General features: G+C 39.8%; 1 protein-coding gene across 1 annotated transcript; it reads left to right on the forward strand.

Moving 5' to 3' along the window:
* Positions 1-539: 539 nt before the first annotated feature.
* LOC117304904 (transcription factor 24-like) lies at positions 540-21,321 on the forward strand. Its single transcript, XM_033789552.1, has 2 exons — positions 540-1,213; positions 21,098-21,321. Exons 1-2 carry the CDS (start codon positions 551-553, stop codon positions 21,164-21,166), a joined length of 732 nt encoding a protein of 243 aa, XP_033645443.1. The 5' UTR covers positions 540-550; the 3' UTR covers positions 21,167-21,321.
* Positions 21,322-23,187: the final 1,866 nt, after the last annotated feature.

The following is a 23,187-nucleotide window of genomic DNA, read 5'->3' on the forward strand; positions in this document are numbered from 1 at the left end:
CCGTACACTTCAAAACATGCTGGAGGGTTCACGGCAGGCTGCAAGAGCACCACCGTGTAAAGTATCAAGTAACACCGAACTGCGCTCCCGGCACTGACTCGAGACTCAAGCTGTTCTCCGATCCCCGCACTTGGTTCAAGTTCACCCTCAAAGTCGACTCGCCTGAGGAGCTGAGTGGTGATTGTGTACACCCCTATGTGGAAATGCAGTCGCCTGCTGGTTCTGCCATTAAAGCCTGCCTGTGATTGGTCGCTAGGGTTGTCGTGACAAAGTTGTCGTGAAGTTATAAAAAACACGAATGGCGGCGGAGTTGAGAGCAGAGTGTGACACGACTGTGGGAAACGTAGCAGGACGTTTTCGCCGAACATATTTTTTTTCTTGTTGTTAGTCGCAATGTGTGTATAGGTCTCTTTTAAATAAAAGGACCTTTTTGTATTGGCAGAACATTCTCAAAATACTGCTGCTAATCACACAGCTTGCAAAAAAAGGGGCCATCGTTTTGTCAATGAAAGGCCTATTTTCACAATACACGGATTTCCACACGCCGAAGATGACAAAGCAGCCAGAGTTATTGCTGGACCCAGACCAAATGGAGGCCACAGTACTGACCCTCCTTGGCGAGAGGAATGAAAACAGCCAAGAAGGTACCGACCAAGCCAAGCCGAAGAGACGGGGCAGAAAACGCAAAGATCCCGGTATCACCACCGACTCCAGATCAGACCTAGAACCCAAGCCCGTCAAACGTGGACGGGGAAGACCGAGCAATGCCTCGGCAGCAGCCGCTGCCGCTGCCGCTGCTGCTGCCGCCGCAGCTGCAGCCTCGACCGACCGTATTGCTTCGAATTCCTCCCCGTCGTCTACCGGCAGCTGCAGCGTGGACGAGTGTGGAGTGGTCTGCAACGCTGCCCGTGAACGCTCCCGTGTCAAGACGCTCCGAGATGCCTTCCTCGACCTGCAGAAATCTCTGCCCTCCGTTCCTCCAGACACCAAACTCTCTAAACTCGACGTCTTAGTGCTCGCTACGACCTACATTGCCCATCTCATGAAGACATTAGACGGTGAGGCAGACGTGCCGGAGATTGGAGCCGTCAGTAGCGTCATGAGAGCGGGGAGAGAGTCGAGACCTAACGGGGGAGCTGACGGTGATATGACGGCACCAAACTCGGATAGGAAGCACAGACTGAAAGCTGATGGATACCTGCACCCAGTTAAGGTTAGTTTTGTTTCGTAGATTCATCTTCCGTTGATAAAGCAAATTAAAAACTAAAAAGTATGTGCGCCATTTTGTCTTGTCACTAGTCCGATATCGTCATTTAATCCAGTCTACATTTTTAAGGCTTAGAAATGTTGGCTTTCTGTTATTTTTATATTTTTATATATTTGTTAAAGGCTTATTTCAAATAATTACAGTTTAGTACAAGAACACAAATGTTTTCTTTAATCTTTTGAGATGTGTACATCTTTACATATAGGTTGGTCATTAGAATCGCTTGTGTATTTTGTTTATTTGCTGTTTTTCTTTGTGTGTTTTTTTTAATTGTGTTTGTGAATTTGTTTCGTTTTATCACATTTTTGATCCTGTGACTTCCATTTTGAGGAAATAGTGTTAGGCATGCAGTAATTGTACGATCATCCCAACTTGCTATTAAAAAAAAGAGCATAACCGAAAGCTATGATTATTACGGCTATTTATATTGAGGTTGTACGGTAATTACAAAGGCAGTGGACACTATTGGTAATTACTCAAAATAATTATTAGCATAAAACCATACCTGGTAACGAGTAATGGGGAGAGATTGATACTATAAAACATTGTGAGAAACGGCTCACTCTGAAGTGACGTAGTTCTCGAGAAAGAGAAGTAATTTTCCACGAATTTAATTTCGAAACCTCAGAATTAGACTTTGAGGTCGCGAAATCAAGCATCTGCAGAGCACACAACTTTGTGTGACAAGGGTGTTTTTTCTTTCTTAGAATATCTCGCAACTTCGACGAGCAATTGAGCTCAAATTTTCACAGGTTTGTTATTTTATGCATGTTGAGATACACCAAGTGAGAAGACCTGTCTTTGGCAATTATGGTGTCCAGTGTCTTTAAACGTGTGAACAAAATCTATATTTTCTGAGTTTTAGACGAAGCCCGTGGTTACAATTTGTTCACAACTTGTTGGCCTAACTCTAAAGCAGTGTCTTACCAACTAGACCACCGAGATTGCCCGGTAGCTAAATTTGCTGATTCCAGTTAAACTCCGGTTAAAAAAAAAAGTGAGATCTTAGTGATACTTCTAGTCTACCGGTCGATTAAACAAAACTCTTCCAAGTGTTGAACTAAAGTAGTGAAATGATGTGTTTACGGAGGAAAGAGTCAAGTGATTAGACTACAGGACTTGCAATCACAGGGTTTTGGGTTCGATTTCTACCGAGCTAACCACTTATTTCAATACGACTAGATAATTATTATTGTCTATAAGTTACTCGGTTTGTGCAGTTCATAATCCTAATTAGATGTTAAACCAATATTTATGAGTAGAGAAATTTGCTGATGACAGCTTGGTGTTTATTATCCCATTGAAAGTTCCATTTTCCGGTGCTGGGTTATTTTTTAGGGGTCAGAATGAACGACTGAATGAAAGAAGAAAAGAAAAAAAGAGAAATCTTGTTTTCTTTGTTTACTAACAAAATACAATTTCTTTAATCAACACAAACGCGAGTTGCAGAGATGTTTCAACCGGTAGCTCAATGTAACTTAAGAGAATTGAAGCATTCTAAATGAATGTGGGCATTCATACCTGTAGCCATAATGATTTTTATTGAAAACAAGAAGATTAAAATAAATTTATCTGTCTAAAAAAAAAAAAAAAAAAAACTTCCGGTGTAGGCGAGAATACTCAGGCACGATACAAAGGGTCTTTTATTTCATTTAATTTCATTAAATATATTTCATCGTGAAATATAAAAACGAAATTCCATCCCTTATGTTAAAGGCAGTGGACACTATTGGTAATTACTCAAAATAATTATCATCATAAAACCTTTCTTGATTACGAGTAATGGGGAGAGGCTGATAGTATTAAACATTGTGAGAAACTGCTCCCTCTGAAGTGACATAGTTTTCGAGAAAGATGTAAATTTCCACGAATTTGATTTCGAGACCTCAAGTTTAGAATTTGAGGTCTCGAAATCAAGCATCAGATAGCACACAACGTCGTACGACAAGTGTGTTTTTTCTTTCATTATTATCTCGCAACTTCGACGACCGATTGAGCTCAAATTTTCACAGGTTTGTTGTTTTATGCATATGTTGAAATACACTAACTGTAGAGACTAATCTTTGACAATAACCAATAGTGTACACTGTCTTAAAAAAAAAACACTGACTAGAACCAGATATTACAAGAAAACGTTTTAAAACGAGTAGTGGAATAAAATGTTTGGCACGCGTAATAGTTTGACTTGTAGGCCTACCCATTATGCATGAGCCGTAAAGTGGTGCGCCCTTTCATAAAAGTTTAAGTCTTAAAAATAATCTTGTCAATAAATTTACCAAGAAATACATCAACAGCTATATAATCACACTGACGCAACGAGAGTACAATCCAAGAAATTACATGCTACACCAAGCTAAGTCAACACAACCATAAAAGTCGTACTTAAATATTAGTAGAAAACATTTAAAGGGCAATTACAGATGTTTATAGAACGAGCCGCTGAAACCCCTAGACCTTTTTACCGAGTGTGAGTGATGTATTTATACCCTTATAGTACACGACCAGAAACATCTTAAAAGTGTTGGTTGTATATTGGTGTCGTCATAAACACCGAGGTGTACCGTACGCCGACCACAAATAGGCCGAGCGAACCGCCGGGCTGTCAGCGGCTCTCAACGGCTGCCGATGACAGGGAGAGTCCTCTGTCGAGAGAGAGAGTTGAATACATTCAACTCGACCGACCGCGGGGCTGGTTTTTGTTTGGAAAACTTGTAATACTTTATGGAAAATGCTTTTGGTTTAAATGCTTTTTGTTATTCAGCGTGAAACAGAAAGTATAGATCATGACTTGTGTCTATACAACAAGAATAGCATTGCACTTTCCAGGCGATTCCGATGCCTGGCAAATTGGTTTTGGCCTATTATAGAAAATTTTATAATTTGTCATAATTTCTACACAAATTCAAGATTTGAAAAAAACGGCTGATAAACAAGTTTTTCATATCAACATTTAATAAAATCAGACAGTGCAATTTTTTTCCTCTGAAGTAACTACGTTTTTGAGAAAGAGGTTAATTTCTCACTCAAATAATACTAGACTTCTACTTTTATTATGCATCTGAAAGCACACAATGCAACAAGGGTGTCTTGTCTTTTATTATTCTCTTGCAAATTCGATGACCAATTGAGCCCAAATTTTCACAGATTCGTTATTTGACGATGTATATGTGTGAATCTTGTCTTTGACAATTACCAAAGATGTCCAGTGCCTTTAAAATGCATAATTGAAAGTTCACACTGTGAGATAGCTTGGGCTGAGCTCAGTATTGCTCATGACTGCGATCTGGCCAAAATTCAAAACTTTTCTCCCGCCAGATTGATTCCTTTTGATACCCTATAAAAAGTAACAAACCTCCCCCAAAAACCTCTTCTAACCTTTTTTTCTCGTATTTAGCAGTCAATGCCCGTAAGCATACGCCGCACGTGTACTTAATATAGACTTGCTATTAATATCACCACAGAACGAGAACAAAAACAATAGCGGGGCGATGCCCGATGGTACGGAGTGCCGTCACAGCGTGGCGCTCTCATGGTCCGCTCACGGCCACTTTTTAATTAGACAGGCGATTCGTTTGCCCCAAAATGGTGAACGCTCATTAAAGGCACTGGACACTATTGGTAATTGTCAAAGACCAGTCTTCTCACTTGGTGTATTTCAACATATGCATAAAATAACATACCTGTAGGACGAGTTACTCGTCCTAACTTAGGACTAGCCTTAAGTTTGTAATATCTCCTACAGGACTAGTCCTAAGTTAGGACCTAGTCCTAACTCTCTGTGAAATAGAACCGACACTTTTTGGTAATTATTGTCAAAGACCAGTAGTCTGACTTGGTGTATCCAAACATTTTATGCATAAAATAACAAGTCTGTGAAAATTTGGCTCATTGGTTATCGAAGTTGCAAGAAAATAATGAAAGAAAAACACCCAAAATGTGTGTGCCTTCAGATTGAATGAGAAAGGTTTCAGGCTTGAAGTCTTTTTCAGATTCAAATTTTTCAGTGAGAAATAAGTCTTTCACAGATACTATATGAAACTTAAGAGGGAGTCGTTTCTCAAAATGTTTTATACTACGAACTCTCCGATGCCATCAAGTAAGTTTTTATGCTGATATGCATTTTGGGTAATTACCACCAGACGTCGATTTCACAAAACTCTTCCTAAACCAGGATTAATCTTAGGACTTAAGACGAGTCCCAACCCTGCGCTGTAACATGTAAACCTTAAGATTACTCCTAGCTTTTTTTGTGAAATCGGTTGCAGTGCCTTTAAAAATATTCACCGGACGTGGCCGTTGTAAATGTGTCGTGGTTCACACACCCCTATCAAGCCGTACCTGGGCGCGTGCGGAGAGGTGCAAGCCACCTTGGACTGGGCTCCAAACACGTGCGACGTGGGGTTGCGTGTGTGATTGTTTCATTTCTTTTCTCTCCATAATCAGTTCTATTATTCTAGGCTGATTGTTTTTAGCTTAGGGTTAATAAGGGGGTCAGGTTGCCCCGAGTGATGTGTTATTAGTTTTAGAATGGTCACGGGGAAAGTTCACCTTTAGTCAGTGGTGTTAATGAAGTATGGAACACGTGAACTCAAGAATGTGAAACTTGCTCCTTTCTATAAAATAAAAAAAAATAATAATAAAAATCACCTTTTCTTATAAAGAACTGAAAAACCGAAGATTATACTTTGGTAAGGACACAGACAGAAAGTTGTGTAAGCGGTTTATCCGAAAGCCTCTTTGTAAAGGCGGTAGCAGTATAATAGTAAGCATCGTGGGAAATCATATTCTGAAATGCCACCGTTGGTAAGAAAATCAAATGTATGTCGACTAATTTGAGCACTTTTTATTGCCAGAGTTTGAGTGCATATTTGCCTTATGTTTACGGTTTACGTCAATGCATACATCGTTTACAATAATTCTTAAATTTTCTTAAATATTTATTTTGCGATCGGCCCAGTTTCTGATGCACCCAGCTTGGATTACACTATTATTACCAATGCTCACATATTTGTTTTACAATTCCTTAATTGGACCAAGTGTCCTTGATCGGCCCAGGGTTGTGCACCTATAGCTTGGGTTCAAGGTTCACGCTGCCAATGCTAAGTCGCTTTACAGTTCTTTAATCGGCCCAGTATCCTTGATCGGCCCAAAGAATCCTTGATCGGCCCATGTGCATACAGCAGCTATCCATTGCCAAGGCCGTTGCCTTTCTCTATGCACTCTAAACCACCGTCTTTGGCAAGTTGTTTGCTAAGCGGAATGTTTACGCTTAGCATCTTTACGTCTCTCTATTGATAGTATGTTATAATGTTTCCGAGGTATGTCTTGATGGCCACAATGTCTTGCACCGGACTCAAGTTCTGGGCCCAAGTACGAAAACATTGTGCTTTTTACTTACTAGACTAAGTTAAACAACTAAAATGCCATGTCACGTGTACAGTTTGTGACTGGGATCTTACTTATTGTCGCTTAGCAGCAATTTCTTAAGCACTATTTTCTGCTTAAGCAGCTCTATGGAATAAGGCTCGGTTGTTGCTCAAAACCGGCTGTCTTCGGATGGCCGTTGGTGTGGTGGGTACAATTTTTGTGTCACAACCAAGTTCAAAGAAAGGTCTCATCACAGACTCTTCTTCAACATGTTACCGTTGCAGCAATATTTATGTTCCATCTCGCATTATCTTCCTTTCCAGTACTTCTTATAATCCCTTGTGAAGGTTTTCTGTCATTCTCTGATGTCAGATTTGAAAAAGTCTTCGAGAAAAACGTTCACTGTACATGCACACTTATAATAATTGTTCATGCCCATGCAGTACAGTGACCGCGGACCATGGTATCCAAAATGTTTTTGTTACAGCGTGGCATTTCTCCCCTAATTTCTTGATATATAAACAAACCAAGTGCCGCATCTACGCGACAAAAAAAAAACCAATACAATACACGACTTGCACTTTTGGCCAGTCAAGTTTCATATTTCTATAGTTTTTATAGAGTTTTATAGCTCATCAAAACCCAATATCGATAGTAATAATGCCCGTCGCTTTTCTTGAAGTTTATCAGTTCTTTTTGGACCGTAATGTTTGTTTAACTTTCTCGCCATCCACGAGCCCATGCGCTGACAGACTGAACAAGTCATTAAAGGGGCTATGCTCGAAGGGTTTAGTGGTGTTTGAAGCTTTGCATGGTGTGAAAAATAAGAAGTAACTTTAAATACTGAATAGTAAACTTGCGGGTACAACCATGTATATCTTTTTTTGAGGGAGTGCTGGCTCTGAAAAGAGCCGGTATGTTCTCGACGTTTCGAACAGTATACTCTGCTCGTCTACAAACTGACTCTATACAGGGTGCGTTCGTTTAGCTTCCCTGGGTCGACCCAGGTGTGTGGCGTGTTTTTTTTCCAGGACAAACGTGTGCAGATAATAACCCACGTTCGTCCTGGAAAAAAAGACCGCCACACACCGGGGTCGACCCAGGGAAGCTAAACGAACGCACCCACAGAAAATGACTATAACACAGGAACTATTGTGCGATTTTTTTTAAATGTGGTATGTCGTGGCCGAGCTTTTCAGAGCACTTGACTCAAGCTCTAGTGTTCCTGACTCGGCAGAGTGTGGGTTCGAGTCCCGGTTTTGGCACTTGTGTATTTTGATGAGTCAACCATAGTTGCTTTGTCGTCCCGATGGGACATTAAGCCGTGTGTCTTGTGTACAGGTATACAAGAACTCAGAAAAGCCCTTTTCCAACTATAGAACACATGTTCCTTTTGAACTAGCCGCAAAAAAGATCCAACATCGATTTTCAATTTATAATTTTAACATTTTGGAGTGTAGCAACAGTTTAGTTTTTTTTGTTTAAAACCAATGTGGAAGACACATCTTTTGATGACAGTTTTCTTTTAACTCTGGTCCTTGGACTAGTCCAGATGTTTTACTGTTCGAAGATTTAAAATAAAATTTATAAAAATATAAGTACCGTCCCTTTAAATCGGTCAATGGACCAACATGGCGACCAAGAGAAGGCTGGAATTGACGCATAGATTATTGGGTCAGACTCAAACATTGTAGGCGGGAAATAATTGCTCCTTCTTCCCATTAAACCCAGAGCTTTCTTCCCCCTCTCGAGAGTTGATCAAACTGTTTAGACAGACACATCATTATAGCGCCATTAAAAAGGGTTTTTGTATATTATAAACATTAAACAATCTTTACATATAGGTCCCGTGTGATGATTAATGGTTCGTAAGTAATAGAAATAAGTAGCATTGCGGGGGACTCGCGTGTTTTGTATCTTGGACAAAATAGCAGTCTTGGGGTCCGTATTATACCTTCATCTGGCTGTCATCTGGACCCTAATAAGCGCAAAGGTAGCTAAGCGCACAAAATAATGCTAACCGCTACCAGAATAGGGTTACCAGCCAAAGTACCATACCACACCTACACAATTTGTGACCGGTATCCTGCTCACTTCTGCTAACCAGATTATTGTTAAGCAACTGCTGAAGCAGTTCTATGAAAATGGACCTGCATCTTTGAGAAGGGTCCAAAGCACCAAGGCTAAGGCCGTATGCGAATTGGCGGCTACGGCTACGGCTACGGCTGGATCGCCGCGTCGTGCATTGAAGTATAGGACGCCCTTAGCAACACCCCCTGGCAACGGTCGTAGCCGCAGCCGTTCCGGATCCGGCCTTAGTCAAGGGTAACAAAGACTATCGCCTCCGTTGTCTCCGTCTTTGTGCCATCTTGGTCGTGTTCTCAGAGTGCCCTCAGACAGTACTGAGTACTGATTTATCGCACCAAAAAGATGTCAGACTAATTTGCTCTTTGCATTTTCAGTACATTATGCATATTATTCTATTACTTTCTAAAACCAAATGATGTTATACTCCTTTTTTTTTACTCGTGTTTGATATTATATGCTTAATGGATTTTTAAACTGTGTAACAAAAATAAAACCCACTTTGAACAATCGAAATAAATCATCGTCAAGCTTTGTTTAGACTGAAATCCTTGAAATTAAACACTATAACAAAAGCTTCGTGTACAAACTGTTAACAAAATAATTTAGGCTTTAAAAAGGGTAAAAATTGATTTGTTGTCATTAACTCCTACTCGGGCTAGATTTATGAAGAGACCTTGTTTTCATGACCTTATAAATTAACCGGACAAAAGCTGGAGACAATGACCATAAGTAGCCTCTCTCAGACCACACATGAGTTAGCGTGGGTCACTCTTGAAGGTGGTTGATACCAACACACCTGACCGATGGGGGCATCGACACCGGGTCACTCTTCAGCGTCCGGTGCCGTAACCCCTTGATCTTGGCCCGCCGTACGAGACCGTGTAGCCGCCGCAGGGACAGTGCCTGGTTCGCGAAGCAGCGAACGGCTCACACCTGCAAAGACTAAACACCCTCTATCGGTGACCTTTATACACAGCTCATAAAATAATATTTTGAAGTTAGTTTTATGCTCTCAATGATGTTACTGATATTTTGAGTAGTTTTTTCTAACAGTAACAACAATCTCACCAACATATAGATCAGTTACTTTTTTTATAATTATTAAATATCATACGAACTGGAAAAAAGAGAGTGTGTCAAAAACATTTTCAAAAAGTTGAGCAAATAAAAACCATATGGAAAACAAAGAAATAGCGTTTATTTAAAAGTGTAAAATACATCTCTGGTTCAGTTATAAACCTCAGTTCAAGTTACTAGTCCTGTGATCTTGTTGTCATCTTTTTTTTATTCGAGCTCTGCCTTGAAAATCTGTTTGAAATTGTAAACGTCGTAACACCACGGTTGGTATCCTTGAACTTCAAGTAAGAAATACATAAGGCTAGCTCTAACTGCGAGGCATGGCTTTAAAGGCAGTGGACACTATTGGTAATTACTTAAAATAATTATTAGCATAAAAGCTTGGTGACGAGTAGTGGGGAGCTGTTGATAGTATAAACCATTATTGTGAGAAACGGATCCCTCTGAAGTGACATAGTTTTCAAGAAAGAAGTAATTTTCCACGAATTTGATATAGAGACTTCAGATTTAGAATTTGAGGTCTCGAAATCAAGCATCGGAAAGCATACAACTTCGTGTGACAAGGGTGTTTTTTCTTTCATCATTTTATCGCAACTTCGACGACCAATTGAGCTCAAATTTTCACAGGTTTGTTATTTTATGCATATGTTGAGACACACGAAGTGAGAAGACATAGTCTATGACAATTACCAATAGTGTCCAGTGTCTTTAAAAAATAACCTCTTTAAAGGCACTAGACACTATCGGCAGTACTCAAAACAATTGTTAACATAAAACGTACTTGGTAACGAGCAATAGAGAACTGTTGATAGTAGGCCTATAAACCTTTGTGAAAGAGGCTCCCTCTGAAGTAAGGTATATGTATATAGTTTTTGAGAAAGAGGTAATTTCTCACTCAAATATTAAAAGACTTCAGGACTGCAGCGTTTTTAGGTATCTGTGAAAGCACAAAATGTGTGCAACAAGGGTATTTCTTCTTTCATTATTGCAACTTCAATTACCACTATTGAGTCGTCCACAGCGTTATTACTTTAAGCATATTTTGCAATGTATCAAGTGAGAATACTGGTCTTTGAAAATACCAAAGCGTCATTCTACTGCCGAGTAGATTTCGGAATTCGGTAGACTTTTAAACAGTTCTTATAAATAGTTAAATAATGTAAATAATAACAATAAGGCAGTCAAATTACTATAAAAAAAGATATAATATTATTAGTTTGTTCCCGGCAATCGTAATCATATTGTACCCATCAGAGTTGATGGGTTGGCTTTTTTTTGGGTACCCGGAGTCGAGAGCGTACGGCACCCGCTTGATGTATGCCGTGTTGCCTCGGGGCCTTACCGGCCAACAAGCCGGTATCCCGTAGGTCCCGTCACTCCGCTACCACTCGACGCGTTCTGACGGGTTCCATTGCCCTATAAGGCCGGCCTCGAGTGTAGTTTTTGTTACTAATTATTTGAGAAAGAAAGATAGAGCTTTTGTTTTCAACAATAATGGTTACAGGACAAGTGTCTTTGCTAAGCAAAATTGAGTGGAGCACCAGCCACAACCATCCGAACTTAATGTAGTTTTGGCTGGTAACCTACTTCTGCTAAGCAATACTATTCTGTGCTTGGCAACTTTTTGTGCTTACAGGCTTCATGAAATTGGGCACAGGTTGGTTTTGTATGCAAACTTGTAAACAATATAAATTCATGCGCACTGTAATTTTGTTTAAACCAGCAACCGTATAGCAGAGGGTGATATAGAGAAGTAATTTTAAATGGTCGTGCAAACATTCGATCATATCTGGTGTAATATTGAGAGAGAAATGGAGCAAGTCTTATTTTTCTTGCCTGAACAATAATCGAAATATAAAGCTTTGTTTGCAGACTGTTTTCTGAAGCACATCTTTTACAAACTAATTAATCTGTGTTTCGTCTAATTGGGCTTTGTAGGCCTGTTTATTTCTAATTTACTGAATTACTTTGTAAAAATTAATTTACTTTTGCCAAGCCGTTTTGGAACACCACCACTATTTACAACGTTTTTCAGATTATTTTCTGATGTATTTTTAACCAGTTGAAATCAAAATTTGCAAAAGAAATTGACACATTTCGCCATTGCAAAATACAGTACTGCGCAATATAAACAAATATAAAACAAATATACAAGGCACAGTCACAATGTTTTACTTTTACTTCTATCTTTTCATAACCTTCGGTTTGCTTTCATCTATGACATCATAAATAAGTATCACAAACTAGGTTGAAATTGTTGTTTTGATTCGGAAGTCCGTGATCTGTCCTTCACCGAGCCACATCACGTACCGAGCCCCCGTCCCGCGGCCCGTACGTGCGGCAACGCAACTTCGTCCCAACACGATAAAACCGCAACGTGTAAATCTAACTGGTAATATTTAGGTAACAGGAGCACTGGCTTAATAGAAAGGAATGGTCGAGAAAGCACGGACAAGCTATTATGGATGTTGATATTGCTGTCATAATGTACACATAGTGCGATAATAGGCCTGTGTAAAAACGATGTAGCCATATTGATTTCAACTCATTCAAAGTAGTATACTCAAAGCGAGGTTGGGAGGACAAATATTGTAAATCTGACTCTTTTTCCGTATAGGCCTACATGAAGTAACATAGTTGTTTTAGAAAGAGGTAATATTTACCCTGTTAAAAAACTGACTCTTTTTCATGTTAAATTTGCAGTAGTTCAGACCTTTATGTAGCCAATTTTGTCAGACTCCCTCTGTAAAAACCAGGTAAAAACTAACACAATTTGCGCGTGCTTTGCGTACATGCTCAGGGCTTCAGACGAGAAGACGGAGCCTGAAGCCGAATCCAAAGCCGAAGACGTGGTTTCGAAAAGGGCCATACATTGTGTAAGGATGGGACCAACATTAAGATTCGGTAAACTCGATGCAATTTCCAAATGTATTTCATCGACTCTTTTGTCAAAAAGTGATTTTCCCCTGTTTTAATTTTCCCTGTTAAAATGCCTATCCTAAAGGTGTATTTTAAGTTTGTTTTTTTCACTAGACGGTACCTTTTTTTAATGTTTTATTTTTAAGCACATGCTCTTGGAAAAAAAGGAATGGCACGGTCAAACCGATGATATTTGTTGTCAATTTAATTAGTTGGGGCCTTACTACTCTTCTCCAAACATTGAAAAGTGTTAACTGGATCTCTAGCGCAGATTTTTAGGTTTCTTTAAAGGCAGTGGACACTATTGGTAATTGTCAAAGACTAGCCTTCACAGTTGGTGTATCTCAACATACGCATAAAGTAACAAACCTGTGAAAATTTGAGCTCAGTCGGTCATCGAACTTGCGAGATGATAATGAAAGAAAAAAAACACCCTTGTCACACAAAGTTGTGTGCGTTTAGATGGTTGATTTCGGGACCTCAAGTTCTAAACTTGAGGTCTTGAAATCAAATTCATGGAATATTACTTCTTTCTCGAAAACTATGGCACTTCAGAGGGAGCCGTTTCTCACAATGTTTTATACCATCAACCTCTCCCCATTACTCGTCACCAAGAAAGGTTTTATGCTAATAATTATTTTGAGTAATTACCAATAGTGTTCACTGCCTTTAATAAACCTTATTGAAATGAATTGAAAAAGAAAAAAAAATTATTACCGTTCGGTCGGCATTCTGTACAAGTTCATTACCCGCAAGGCAAAATGGCGAGGTGGCGACACTTTCTACCCCCCTCTGGACTCAACAAAGCTTAAACTCGCGAAGCCCCTCCTTTCCATTCAGCCTAGTCATGACATATCACGGATTAGAAATCAAAACTAAAGGAAACTTTAGAAGCTGTTGAAAGGTATCCCGGGGGGCGTGATGGCTGCAGACGGATCGGATGCACGCCGTGGATCGGTTTGGATTCCTCCTCGGTAGGATGGTATCACCGTCATGTTTGTTGTGGATCACCTCGTGTTGAGTGGAGACGAGGAATTGTTGGCGATTAAGATGGAAATACTTCTCTTGCATTTTCTTTCAGACAAACGAGGGTTTGGGTTTCCAGAGGAGAGTGTCTTGTTTGAGTTTTGATTCGTCGGTTGCATGTCGTGGTGCGATCGACGGCTGTTGATTGTGATGGGATGGGGTGGGTTTCACAAAGAACTAACTAGTCTTATCTCGAGTTAGGACGAGTTACTCGTCCTGACTTAGGACTAGCCTTAAAGGCAGTGGACACTATTGGTTATTGTCAAAGACTAGCCTTCACAGTTGGTGTATCTCAACATATGCATAAAATAATAAACCTGTGAAAATTTGAGTTCAATCGGTCATCGAAGTTGCGAGATAATAATGAAAGAAAAATAACCCTTCTCACCCGAAGTTGTGTGCGTTTAGATGGTTGATTTCGAGACCTCAAGTTCTAAACTTGAGGTCTCGAAATCAAATTTTCTCGAAAACTATGGCACTTCAGAGGGAGCCGTTTCTCACAATGTTTTATACCATCAACCTCTCCCCATTACTTGTAATCAAGAAAGGTTTTATGATAATAATTATTTTCAGAAATTACCAATAGTGTCCACTGCCTTTAAGTTTTTAATATCTCCTAGGACAGTGTCCCAAGTTAAGTTCTCTGTGAATCAACACAGGCAGTGTATAATATGCTTCGTTTTTGAAAGGGTAAGGGCACCCAGGCTTTTTTTTTTGCTGCAGGGTAAATGACACCCTATATGAGGAAATTGTAAATTTCGACTGGAGCATTTCAATGGCACCGTGGCAATGACCAGGGGGCATGGAGGCAATTGCCTCAGCGAAGTATCAGACCTGCTGCCATTTTGTTGGTTCGCTCAATAATAGGGTAGGGGGTCAGTGAGCCAAGTTTATGTGATTATTTTGAGTTTGTATCAATTTTTCAGTCTCCATTGTATTTTGTTACCGTGTCATTTTTTTGTAGCTTGTTGTGTCATTCTGATGAATGAACTGTCCTTACTAGTCATTTCATGTATACACTACAGTCCTTACACATTCAGGGTCACTCGGTTCGAATCCATACGAGGACCAGAGCATCAGTGTCTGCCCCTCGTACATAGACTGCAGTTTGTGTCTAAGAAACATTTGTAAAATAAAAACAGCAAATGAAAAGTTGGATCGAACACAAAAGAAATCGAGAGAGCCTCTTGATATGAAAAAAAAACTAGCTTGGTCATCGAGAGACCATGCTCCAATCGTAGGAGGAGGGCCACAAGGGTCAGTCACACTATCACCGTACACCCCAAGAGGATCTGATGGGAGGAGACACACCGAATACCCGGCGTAAGAGATGCCCACGCAGCCGGGGGAATACACGGGCACCGAGAGTGCCATCAACGGCTGTGTGGTTTGTTGGGTTTTCTCTGAGGTGCCGTCACGCGTCGGTTGAGATCTAGTTTAGGAGTTTATCAACGGTGGCGAGTGATGTCTCAATTTGGGCAAAAGGGAAATGATTGGGGAAAACTGTTTAGATTAGTATTTCCTTCTCGTGCTATTGCCGTGTATGCCTAGGCCTATAGCTTTAATCGTAGTCTCATCATGCAATGATCATAGTAAAGAGTGGTTCAATTACCAACCCAACATAGCCACTTCTTGACTCTGCATAGAGGTACAACGAGGGGAAACTATTACACTCCTTTCATGTATTTCTCTTGGTGCCCCTTGAAACTTCCAGGTATTCAAGGCAGCACTGTTCCTCAAGGGCTTGGCAACCCAGGGGGAGGGGGGGGGGAGATTTCACAAAGAGTTAGGACTAGTCTTATCTCGAGTTAGGACCAGTTACTCGTCCTAACTTAGGACTATCTATGCAATTTGTATATCTCTTAGGACTAGTCCTAAGTTAGGACTAGTCCTAACTCTTTGTGAAATCGACCCCAGGGAAGCTAAACGAACGCACCCAATAATGATCAACGCCCTCTACGGCGACACTAGTTCACCTCCGTCCAGGAAGCAATCAATTTCATTCCAGTCCAATACTTGAGCAACTCTATAACCCCCGGTGTCAACTCGACCGTGGAGCTATCCACGGTCTGCCTGACAACTCTAGATCCTTTCATAAGATATATCTCTTTTATGAGTGATGTGAGTAATCTGTCGTAGAAAACAAGGGTCTCATTCTGGTCCTAATCACCTTCAAGATGACAGTTTTATGAGCAGGAATTGTGTGGCGATAGGACTGGGGGTGGGGGGGGGGGGGGTAAAGCAATGATCGCCGAAGAGTCAGGTGCATTTTAAAGGAAATAGTCACAAGTGGTCATGCATCCCAGGCAAATATTCCTAGTAGTAAGCAGCCATATAATTAAACAAATATGTGTTTATTGCACTCAAAGGGGTTCACAATAGATAATATTATATTAGATTAGCATTAATGCTTTGTCCCAGTCAACAATGAGTACAAAACTAACGTAGGCAAATGCAGTACAAACGAACAGTAAAAGCATTAAAATACGAACATACGATGTACGGGAAAGGTACTCTCTTAATGAAAACGAGTGAAAAACAACTCATTATGTCCGCCATACCACTCTTGCAAAGAGCCACATGGCGGACAACTCTTTTAAGAGTGAAAGACGGGCACTTTCAACTCGATTTAGAGTGAAGTTCGTACCAATTTCACTCAAATAGATTGACTTTCACTCTCAAAGAGTGAAAGTGATACCACTAGGACTAACATTGTCACTCTTTTACATAAAGCGAGTATACATGTGTTAATGGAAACAGAGACAAATCTCTGTCCTTCTAATGATGATGGAAATGACCGTAGAAAAGTAAGACGTTTGTAAAGTGATAATATTAGACGCCATGTTGCAGCAAATGTCTCATGTGCAAAAATGTAAGACACGCAAGAGAACATACTATTCTGCTTCCAACCTCGCTCTCATCCTGTGAAGTTTCACACCCATGAAAAGCAAGATGGCGGCTGCTCACAGACATGCATAGCCTACGGGGTCAATAAACCAGTTGCATAGTGTCACATTATCCAGAGGGGAGAGAAAATATGAGCTCTATAAATGTCAGCTGCTTGTCTTTCAGCGAGCGGAGGCAACCTAATTGCGTGGGACAGTCGAGCATTAGGCCCGGCGCCCAGTCTTGCGAAGACAAGGCGGATCTTTACCGGGCGCCCCACGGCCTTTTCCCCGTCAGGGGACCGGGGGCAACGGCGGTTCTTGACCCGCTGGCGGGGTAATGTGAACGAGCCCCCCGTCCGGATCTCGCACTGCGAACTTGGTATTTAGCGACATGTACGGTTTGTAAAATTGATCTTGTGCTGGACAGAATTAAAGAGAAAATTGATGAGAAATTCTTCGTGCGATGTTTTGGTATCGAATGATGGATGCTGTAAGCGGAGTATTTCTATAGTGCCTTAATAGTAATGAAAATGTTTATTTTATTCCAACAACAACTTTAAATTTTCGTTTGAGACGACAAAGTGTAGACTATGACATCCTTGCGTTGATTCGAACCTGTCACCAATATCTATCAACTTGACTTGTTACATAGCTAGCCTTAACTCCACAGCGGCAAAAAGTGTTGGTGAGGAGCCTCTAAGCAACTCTCGATAGTATAAAGCATTTTGAGAAACATATCTTCAAAGTAATGCAGTTATGTGTTAAAAAACAAATATCATATTTTCAGCCAAAAAGTTTAATCTGATTGGGTATTCCTATCTCCATAGTGATTATTTATCCTGCGTGGAAAGACTCAGTGATATTGATTTTGAGCGATATCTCAACATCGCGACCACCTTTAGAAATGAAATTGTCACGATGTAAGTTTTATTGCCCACAGCTACATTTATGTGTAGGATTAAAACATTCAAAAGGTTCAATAACAAGGGTACAATTTCCCTTTAAGTCAGGAAGATTGGAGTGTATAGGTTACCCCAAGTCACTTTAGCTCGAAGTGGAATAATAAATGAGTTTTGAAAGAGGGCACTTAGAAATTCGGTTAACGTCGAACCATCCGTCGACATTCAATAACCGGAAAGATTAATTATCAATACTGCAAGCATTACACGCATCATTTACGACTGACACGATACTAAAAAAAGGCTGGTCGGTTATTCGGTTAGACTTGACTCAAGTCCCAACCGGCTTGTCTGCTAGTTGGCACGATATGCTTAGGGACCTCTGACACGAGAACGGGACTTGAATCAAGTATATAGCTATAGAGCCGCTCATCGTTCAATAAGCGAAGATTAATGATCGATGCTGGGCAGAGTTCACAATGGTTGATATGACACGCATGAATTTAGTTTCGGGTATACTTTTGAACTTTAAAGTTAGGCTGTTATACAGAATTTGGTAGAGCTGCCAAAATAGGCGCATACAGTGTTTATGTTCAAAGGCACTGGTAATTACTCAAAACAATTGTTAGCATAAAAACTGACTTCGGTAACAAGCAACGGGGAGCTTTTGATAGTATAAAACATTGTGAGAAACGGCTCCCTCTAATAGCACGGACAATAAGGCCGCACCAGACCAGCATCCGGGTCAATTCTGACCAAGAATTTTTTAGAGTAGACCTAAATGTTCCGATTGAAGTACAGTGGTGACTAAAACAAACACTTAGGCCGTGTCCGAAACGGCGACTTCGGCTACAGCTACGGCTAGATCGCGCGCGTCTGCCTATTCTTCAACACTGGTAGACGCGCTGATCTAGACGTAGCTGTAGCCGAAGTCGTCGTTTCGGACACGGCCTAACACTACAGAAATGTGCATGTGCGCATATAGCTCTGAAAAGTGTCCGTCAGCGACGATCTCATAACACCCACAAGTAAAGACACAGTATCAAATCACAAAGTGAGTCCAAAGGAACACAAACCGTTTACAAATATTGATGACATGTTGCCGCAATCAGCATGGAAATAGTAAATGCCATGATACTCAACCGGAGACTTTTACATTTATTAGCTGGCAGAAATTTCCCGAGTTGATGATTCTCAGCTTTTAATTTGGACAATGTGACTTTTTATTTCTTTATTTTTTCTGCGCTCTCGGTCACTCTAAAAAAATCGTAATTTAAAGACAGTGGACACTATTGGTAATTGTCAAAAACCAGTCTTCTCACTTGGTGTATATCAACATATGTATAAAGTAACAAACCTGTGAAAATTTGAGCTCAATCGGTCATCAAAGTTGCGAGATAATAATGAAAGAAAAAACACCATTGTCATACGAAGTTGTGTGCTTTCATAATGCTTGATTTCGGGACCTCAAATTCTAAACTTGAGGTCTCGAAATCAAATTCGTGGAAAATTACTTCTTTCTCAAAAACTACGTCACTTCAGAGGGTGCTGTTTCTCACAATGTTTTATACTATCAACCTCTCCCCATTACTCGTAATGAAGAAAGGTTTTATGATGATAATTATTATGAGTAATTACCAAAAGTGTCCACTGCCTTTAATGGTCTATGTCTCACACCAGGTGAAATCAACCTCAATGTGTGCCTAGACCCATAAGCCTGAGTTCGGCTAGACTTGACTCAAGTCCCAATCCCGTGCCATCCCCAGGAAACTACTGTTTTATGATGCTCTGCATTCCAAAACCTGTTCTATTCTCGGGACCACATTTTGACGACGAGCGCGCATTGTAGTACGCTACGAGTTGTTTCATGGTAAGTTGGGGTACTAGCTTAGGGACCTCTCACACGAGAATGGGACTTGAATCAAGTCTAGTGTTCGGCCTTCCTTCGCAACATCATGACCTAGCGATGTGATTGCTTTCGAAAGTGTTTCACGTCGGAGTAAGTATCTCAAGCCATTTTTTTGGCAGCATGATCTTCAACACGTGTAGTGCGAGTACAAAGTTTGAACTCCGAGATTTGTGAAGTTTCAGCCCTTACTCTCCGGGGCCAACGACCCCCGTGCCTCAGCCTCTCTCTCCCCCCGTCCGTTTCTCTCTCTCCCTACCCAGTCATCTATAACTGACATGTCATTACGACCTCGATGAAACAACGTTGACGCCAGTTCCTCGTTAAAACAAACCTTTGACGTTATGATGTACCTCATTGACTTTGCAGCGATAATGAGGCAACTGAAGTGGGAGGAAATATATCGCCCATTAAAGACAGAAATAGACTCCGTTATATCTCGAACTATCGCGTAAATCAAAATGACATGCTAAATTGATCGGGTTTTATTTAGTCTGTTCTTCCCGCGTGGACCTTTATGGCCTTATCACACAAGGCAACTTTTGCAGGCAACTTGGAGGCAACCAACTGCAATGCATGCTACAGGACCACTTTGGTAGCAATAGTTATTTCTAATGAAAATGTCTTACGATTCTCAAGGAAATTTTGAGAACATTCAAATGTGAATGGATTCTCTTCTATAAGATTGCCTGGAACTGGTTGTCTGTAAATTGCACCGTGTAACATGACCCATACGTTTACAATAATGTGTATGCTTTTCCTACTAGGAAATGAAACACAGTGGATGGTAATTTGGGGTTGTAATGAGGAGTAATTAATCCAGTGCAACGCTAGTTTTAAAGAAACAAATCGATCAAATGGGACCAACTCTGCCATGGCTCCTTCTCGAAATAGCATTGCTGGTATTTGAATAATCTTGCAAATATGTTTATGTAGCCTCTACGTTGGTGTTCCTGGCTCTTTACATTAAAACGTTCATGTATTGCACCCCGTCCAAAATCATCATAACACAAAAATGCTCTTAAAATAGAATACACAGCAAAATGTTATGTTTTTTTATTTGGACACCTGTCCTCTTGAGGCCACCGTAGTTGACCCAGTGAAGACTAGCGCGGCAGGAAACTTTCTTGGCAGCTGCTAAGAGCTATGTGTCGACGGATCTGATTGGTCCGATTCATAATGCAATTGTTTCGATCGGGGATCATGTTTCCTAACCTTTTACCCTTCTACTCTTTTTTTTTTGCGAGCAAAATTATGAGCTCCACCATTTTGATTGTGTTCATATTTCTTCGGTTTTATATTCGCAAAGAAGTTTAGCACATTTATTTAGTATTGTTTTATGTTTTTGTTTTTTTATGTTGTTGATGTCGTTGTTGTTGTTGTTAATATTTATTTATTTAATATTTATTTATTTGTTTATTTATTTACTTATTTACTTATTTATTTAATTTTATTTTAGTTATTTGTATTTATTATTATTATTATTATTAGGGGTTATTCGGGTTTTTAAGGGATTCTTTTGTTCTATGTAATTTGGTTCGAGTTGTTGATAAAAGGTGGTTCTCTTGTAATAAAAAGCATCCATCTTTTTGGTTTTTACCTGGTTTTGTTTGTTTTTCTTAATAATCTCATAGGTTTTTACTTTTTCTCGTTTCTGCAGAAATGGCCGATGCGCTCGAGACTCTACGCCGGGGCGTTGCTGGGCTGTGTTCCCGCCAACGGATCGTGATCTAACGAGCGATACGATTGGACGACTCAAGAGTTCTTTCATTTTTAGATGTTTTTCCACTGAAGTTTCTGATTGGCTGGTGAAACAACCAACATGAGACCGCCCTCAACGATGACGCAGATTAACAGACCTTGTTGCTCATTGCCGGAGATTTGCAGAAACATTTCGTAGAAGAATTTATGGACACAATTGATTTTTGCTGGAGTGAATATTTTAATTCTTCGTCTTATTTAAGAGCCTTTCTTTGAAATCTTCCGCAGTATTCTATGGAAATGTGACTTTTAAAATTAAATAAAATTGTAAATTTTCACTTTTGGTTTTATGTACTGTGAGGGGCGCATTTGATTTTTATATGTACATTATTTAAAAACTATTTATCAGCTTCTCTCTTATTAATATTTTTCTTCTTGTTTAGTGTACTTTCATTATTTTATTTTGCTTGGGGGGGTTTACCTTAAGCGTTTTTGAATGTTGTTATTACTATTGTTATTTGTATATACTATATATACCTCGACTGTAAATAATTAAATGTTTGTTTGTGACAAGAGGCTTTCCATAGTTGTTTCAAATAAAAAGCGGAGACGCATAGACCGTTTCCGAAATGGCGGCTTTATTTCTGCTTCATCGTGCATTGAGGCGTATGATGTCCTTAGCAACACTCTTAGCAACAGTCGTAGCCGTAGCTGTAGCCGCAAAATCGGATACGGCTTCACCTTTAGAAAAGTCAGTGCATCAGATCAAGTTATGGCAAGCACTGGGAACAAAATGTACTCAATGTAAGTTTATAAACATTGCTGAAAGATTTAAGACTGCTTGTTACTAACGTTCCATTTTATTAAATATTGTAGACTTTGGTTTTCTCTTTAAACTATAAACTTGAACTATAACAGTGGCATGTTGTAAACTTGATTTTTGGAGCAAAGCTGTTTTGTTTTGGCATTCCCCGATTCAAAAATGGTTGTAATAATGTTAATAATAAAGTTATAAATTAATGCTTCGAATCTCTCGAATTGTATAATATTATGATGGGTTGAGCTCAGTTCAAAAAGTAGAGTCGGGGAGAGGTTGTGTAATTTTCATCCGAAAGCTTACTTGCCATGAAGATGTTGGTAAGCAAGCCTGAAATGATTTAATGTGAAATTCTACCCTTGATTTGCTGTTTTCTCAACATGTTAAAATGTTGCTTATTTCCTTTGTGTGCTCTGAAGTAAATTGGGCTCCAGTTTGCTTTGTTGTACAGTGGCCCTGTTTTAAAGGCAGTGGACACTATTGCTAATTACTGAAAATAATTATTAGCATAAAAACTTACTTGGTGACGAGTAATGGGGAGAGGTTGATGGTATAAAACATTGTTAGAAACGGCTCCCCCTGAAGTGACATAGTTTTCTGAAGTGACAAGTTTAGAATATGAGGTCTCGAAATCAACCATCTAAACGCACACAACTTAGGGAGACAAGGGTATTTTTTTCTTCCATTATTATCTCGCAAGTTCGATGACCGATTGAGCTGAAATTTTCACATGTTTGTTATTTTATGCTTATGTTGAGATACACCAACTGCCTTTAAGACAATATGACTTAATAAATCAATCCCTGACCTTATGGGTTTGTAAGATAATTATTTATAAAAACGTGCGAGTATCAAACAAAATATGCATTGCATTAAAACATTCATTATTAAAAATTGTAAATAATTGTGATTATAAATTTTGTAAATTGTATTTTTTTTTTTTTTTTTGTAGCTTCATTTGTTTTGTACACAAATCAAATCTTAAATTGCTCCCAGTAACGACTTGGGCCTCTTTTCTCCCATGTCACTTGTACAAAATGTGACCGGTATCCTGGCCATTCCTGCTTGGCAACAAATTGTAAGGCAATTCGTTTCTGCTTAAGCGACTCTATTATGAAGTTGGGCCCATGCAGGCGAGGTGCATAAGAAAATGTGTTTTTACCCAGTGGAGCGGTCTGTTCATGTAAAATATCAAAACATCTTGACGAGTTGCAGGCATTTTACTTATAAAA

The sequence above is a fragment of the Asterias rubens genome, chromosome 21 (assembly GCF_902459465.1).
Source record: "Asterias rubens chromosome 21, eAstRub1.3, whole genome shotgun sequence".
Lineage (NCBI taxonomy): Eukaryota > Metazoa > Echinodermata > Asteroidea > Forcipulatida > Asteriidae > Asterias > Asterias rubens.

Bases quoted from the DNA above. Each gene is read 5' to 3' on its own strand.
- LOC117304904 (XM_033789552.1), top strand. From the start codon at position 551: ATGACAAAGCAGCCAGAGTTATTGCTGGACCCAGACCAAATGGAGGCC. The intron at 1,214-21,097 runs GTTAGTTTTGTT...TCGTTTCTGCAG, and splicing joins GATACCTGCACCCAGTTAAG to AAATGGCCGATGCGCTCGAG.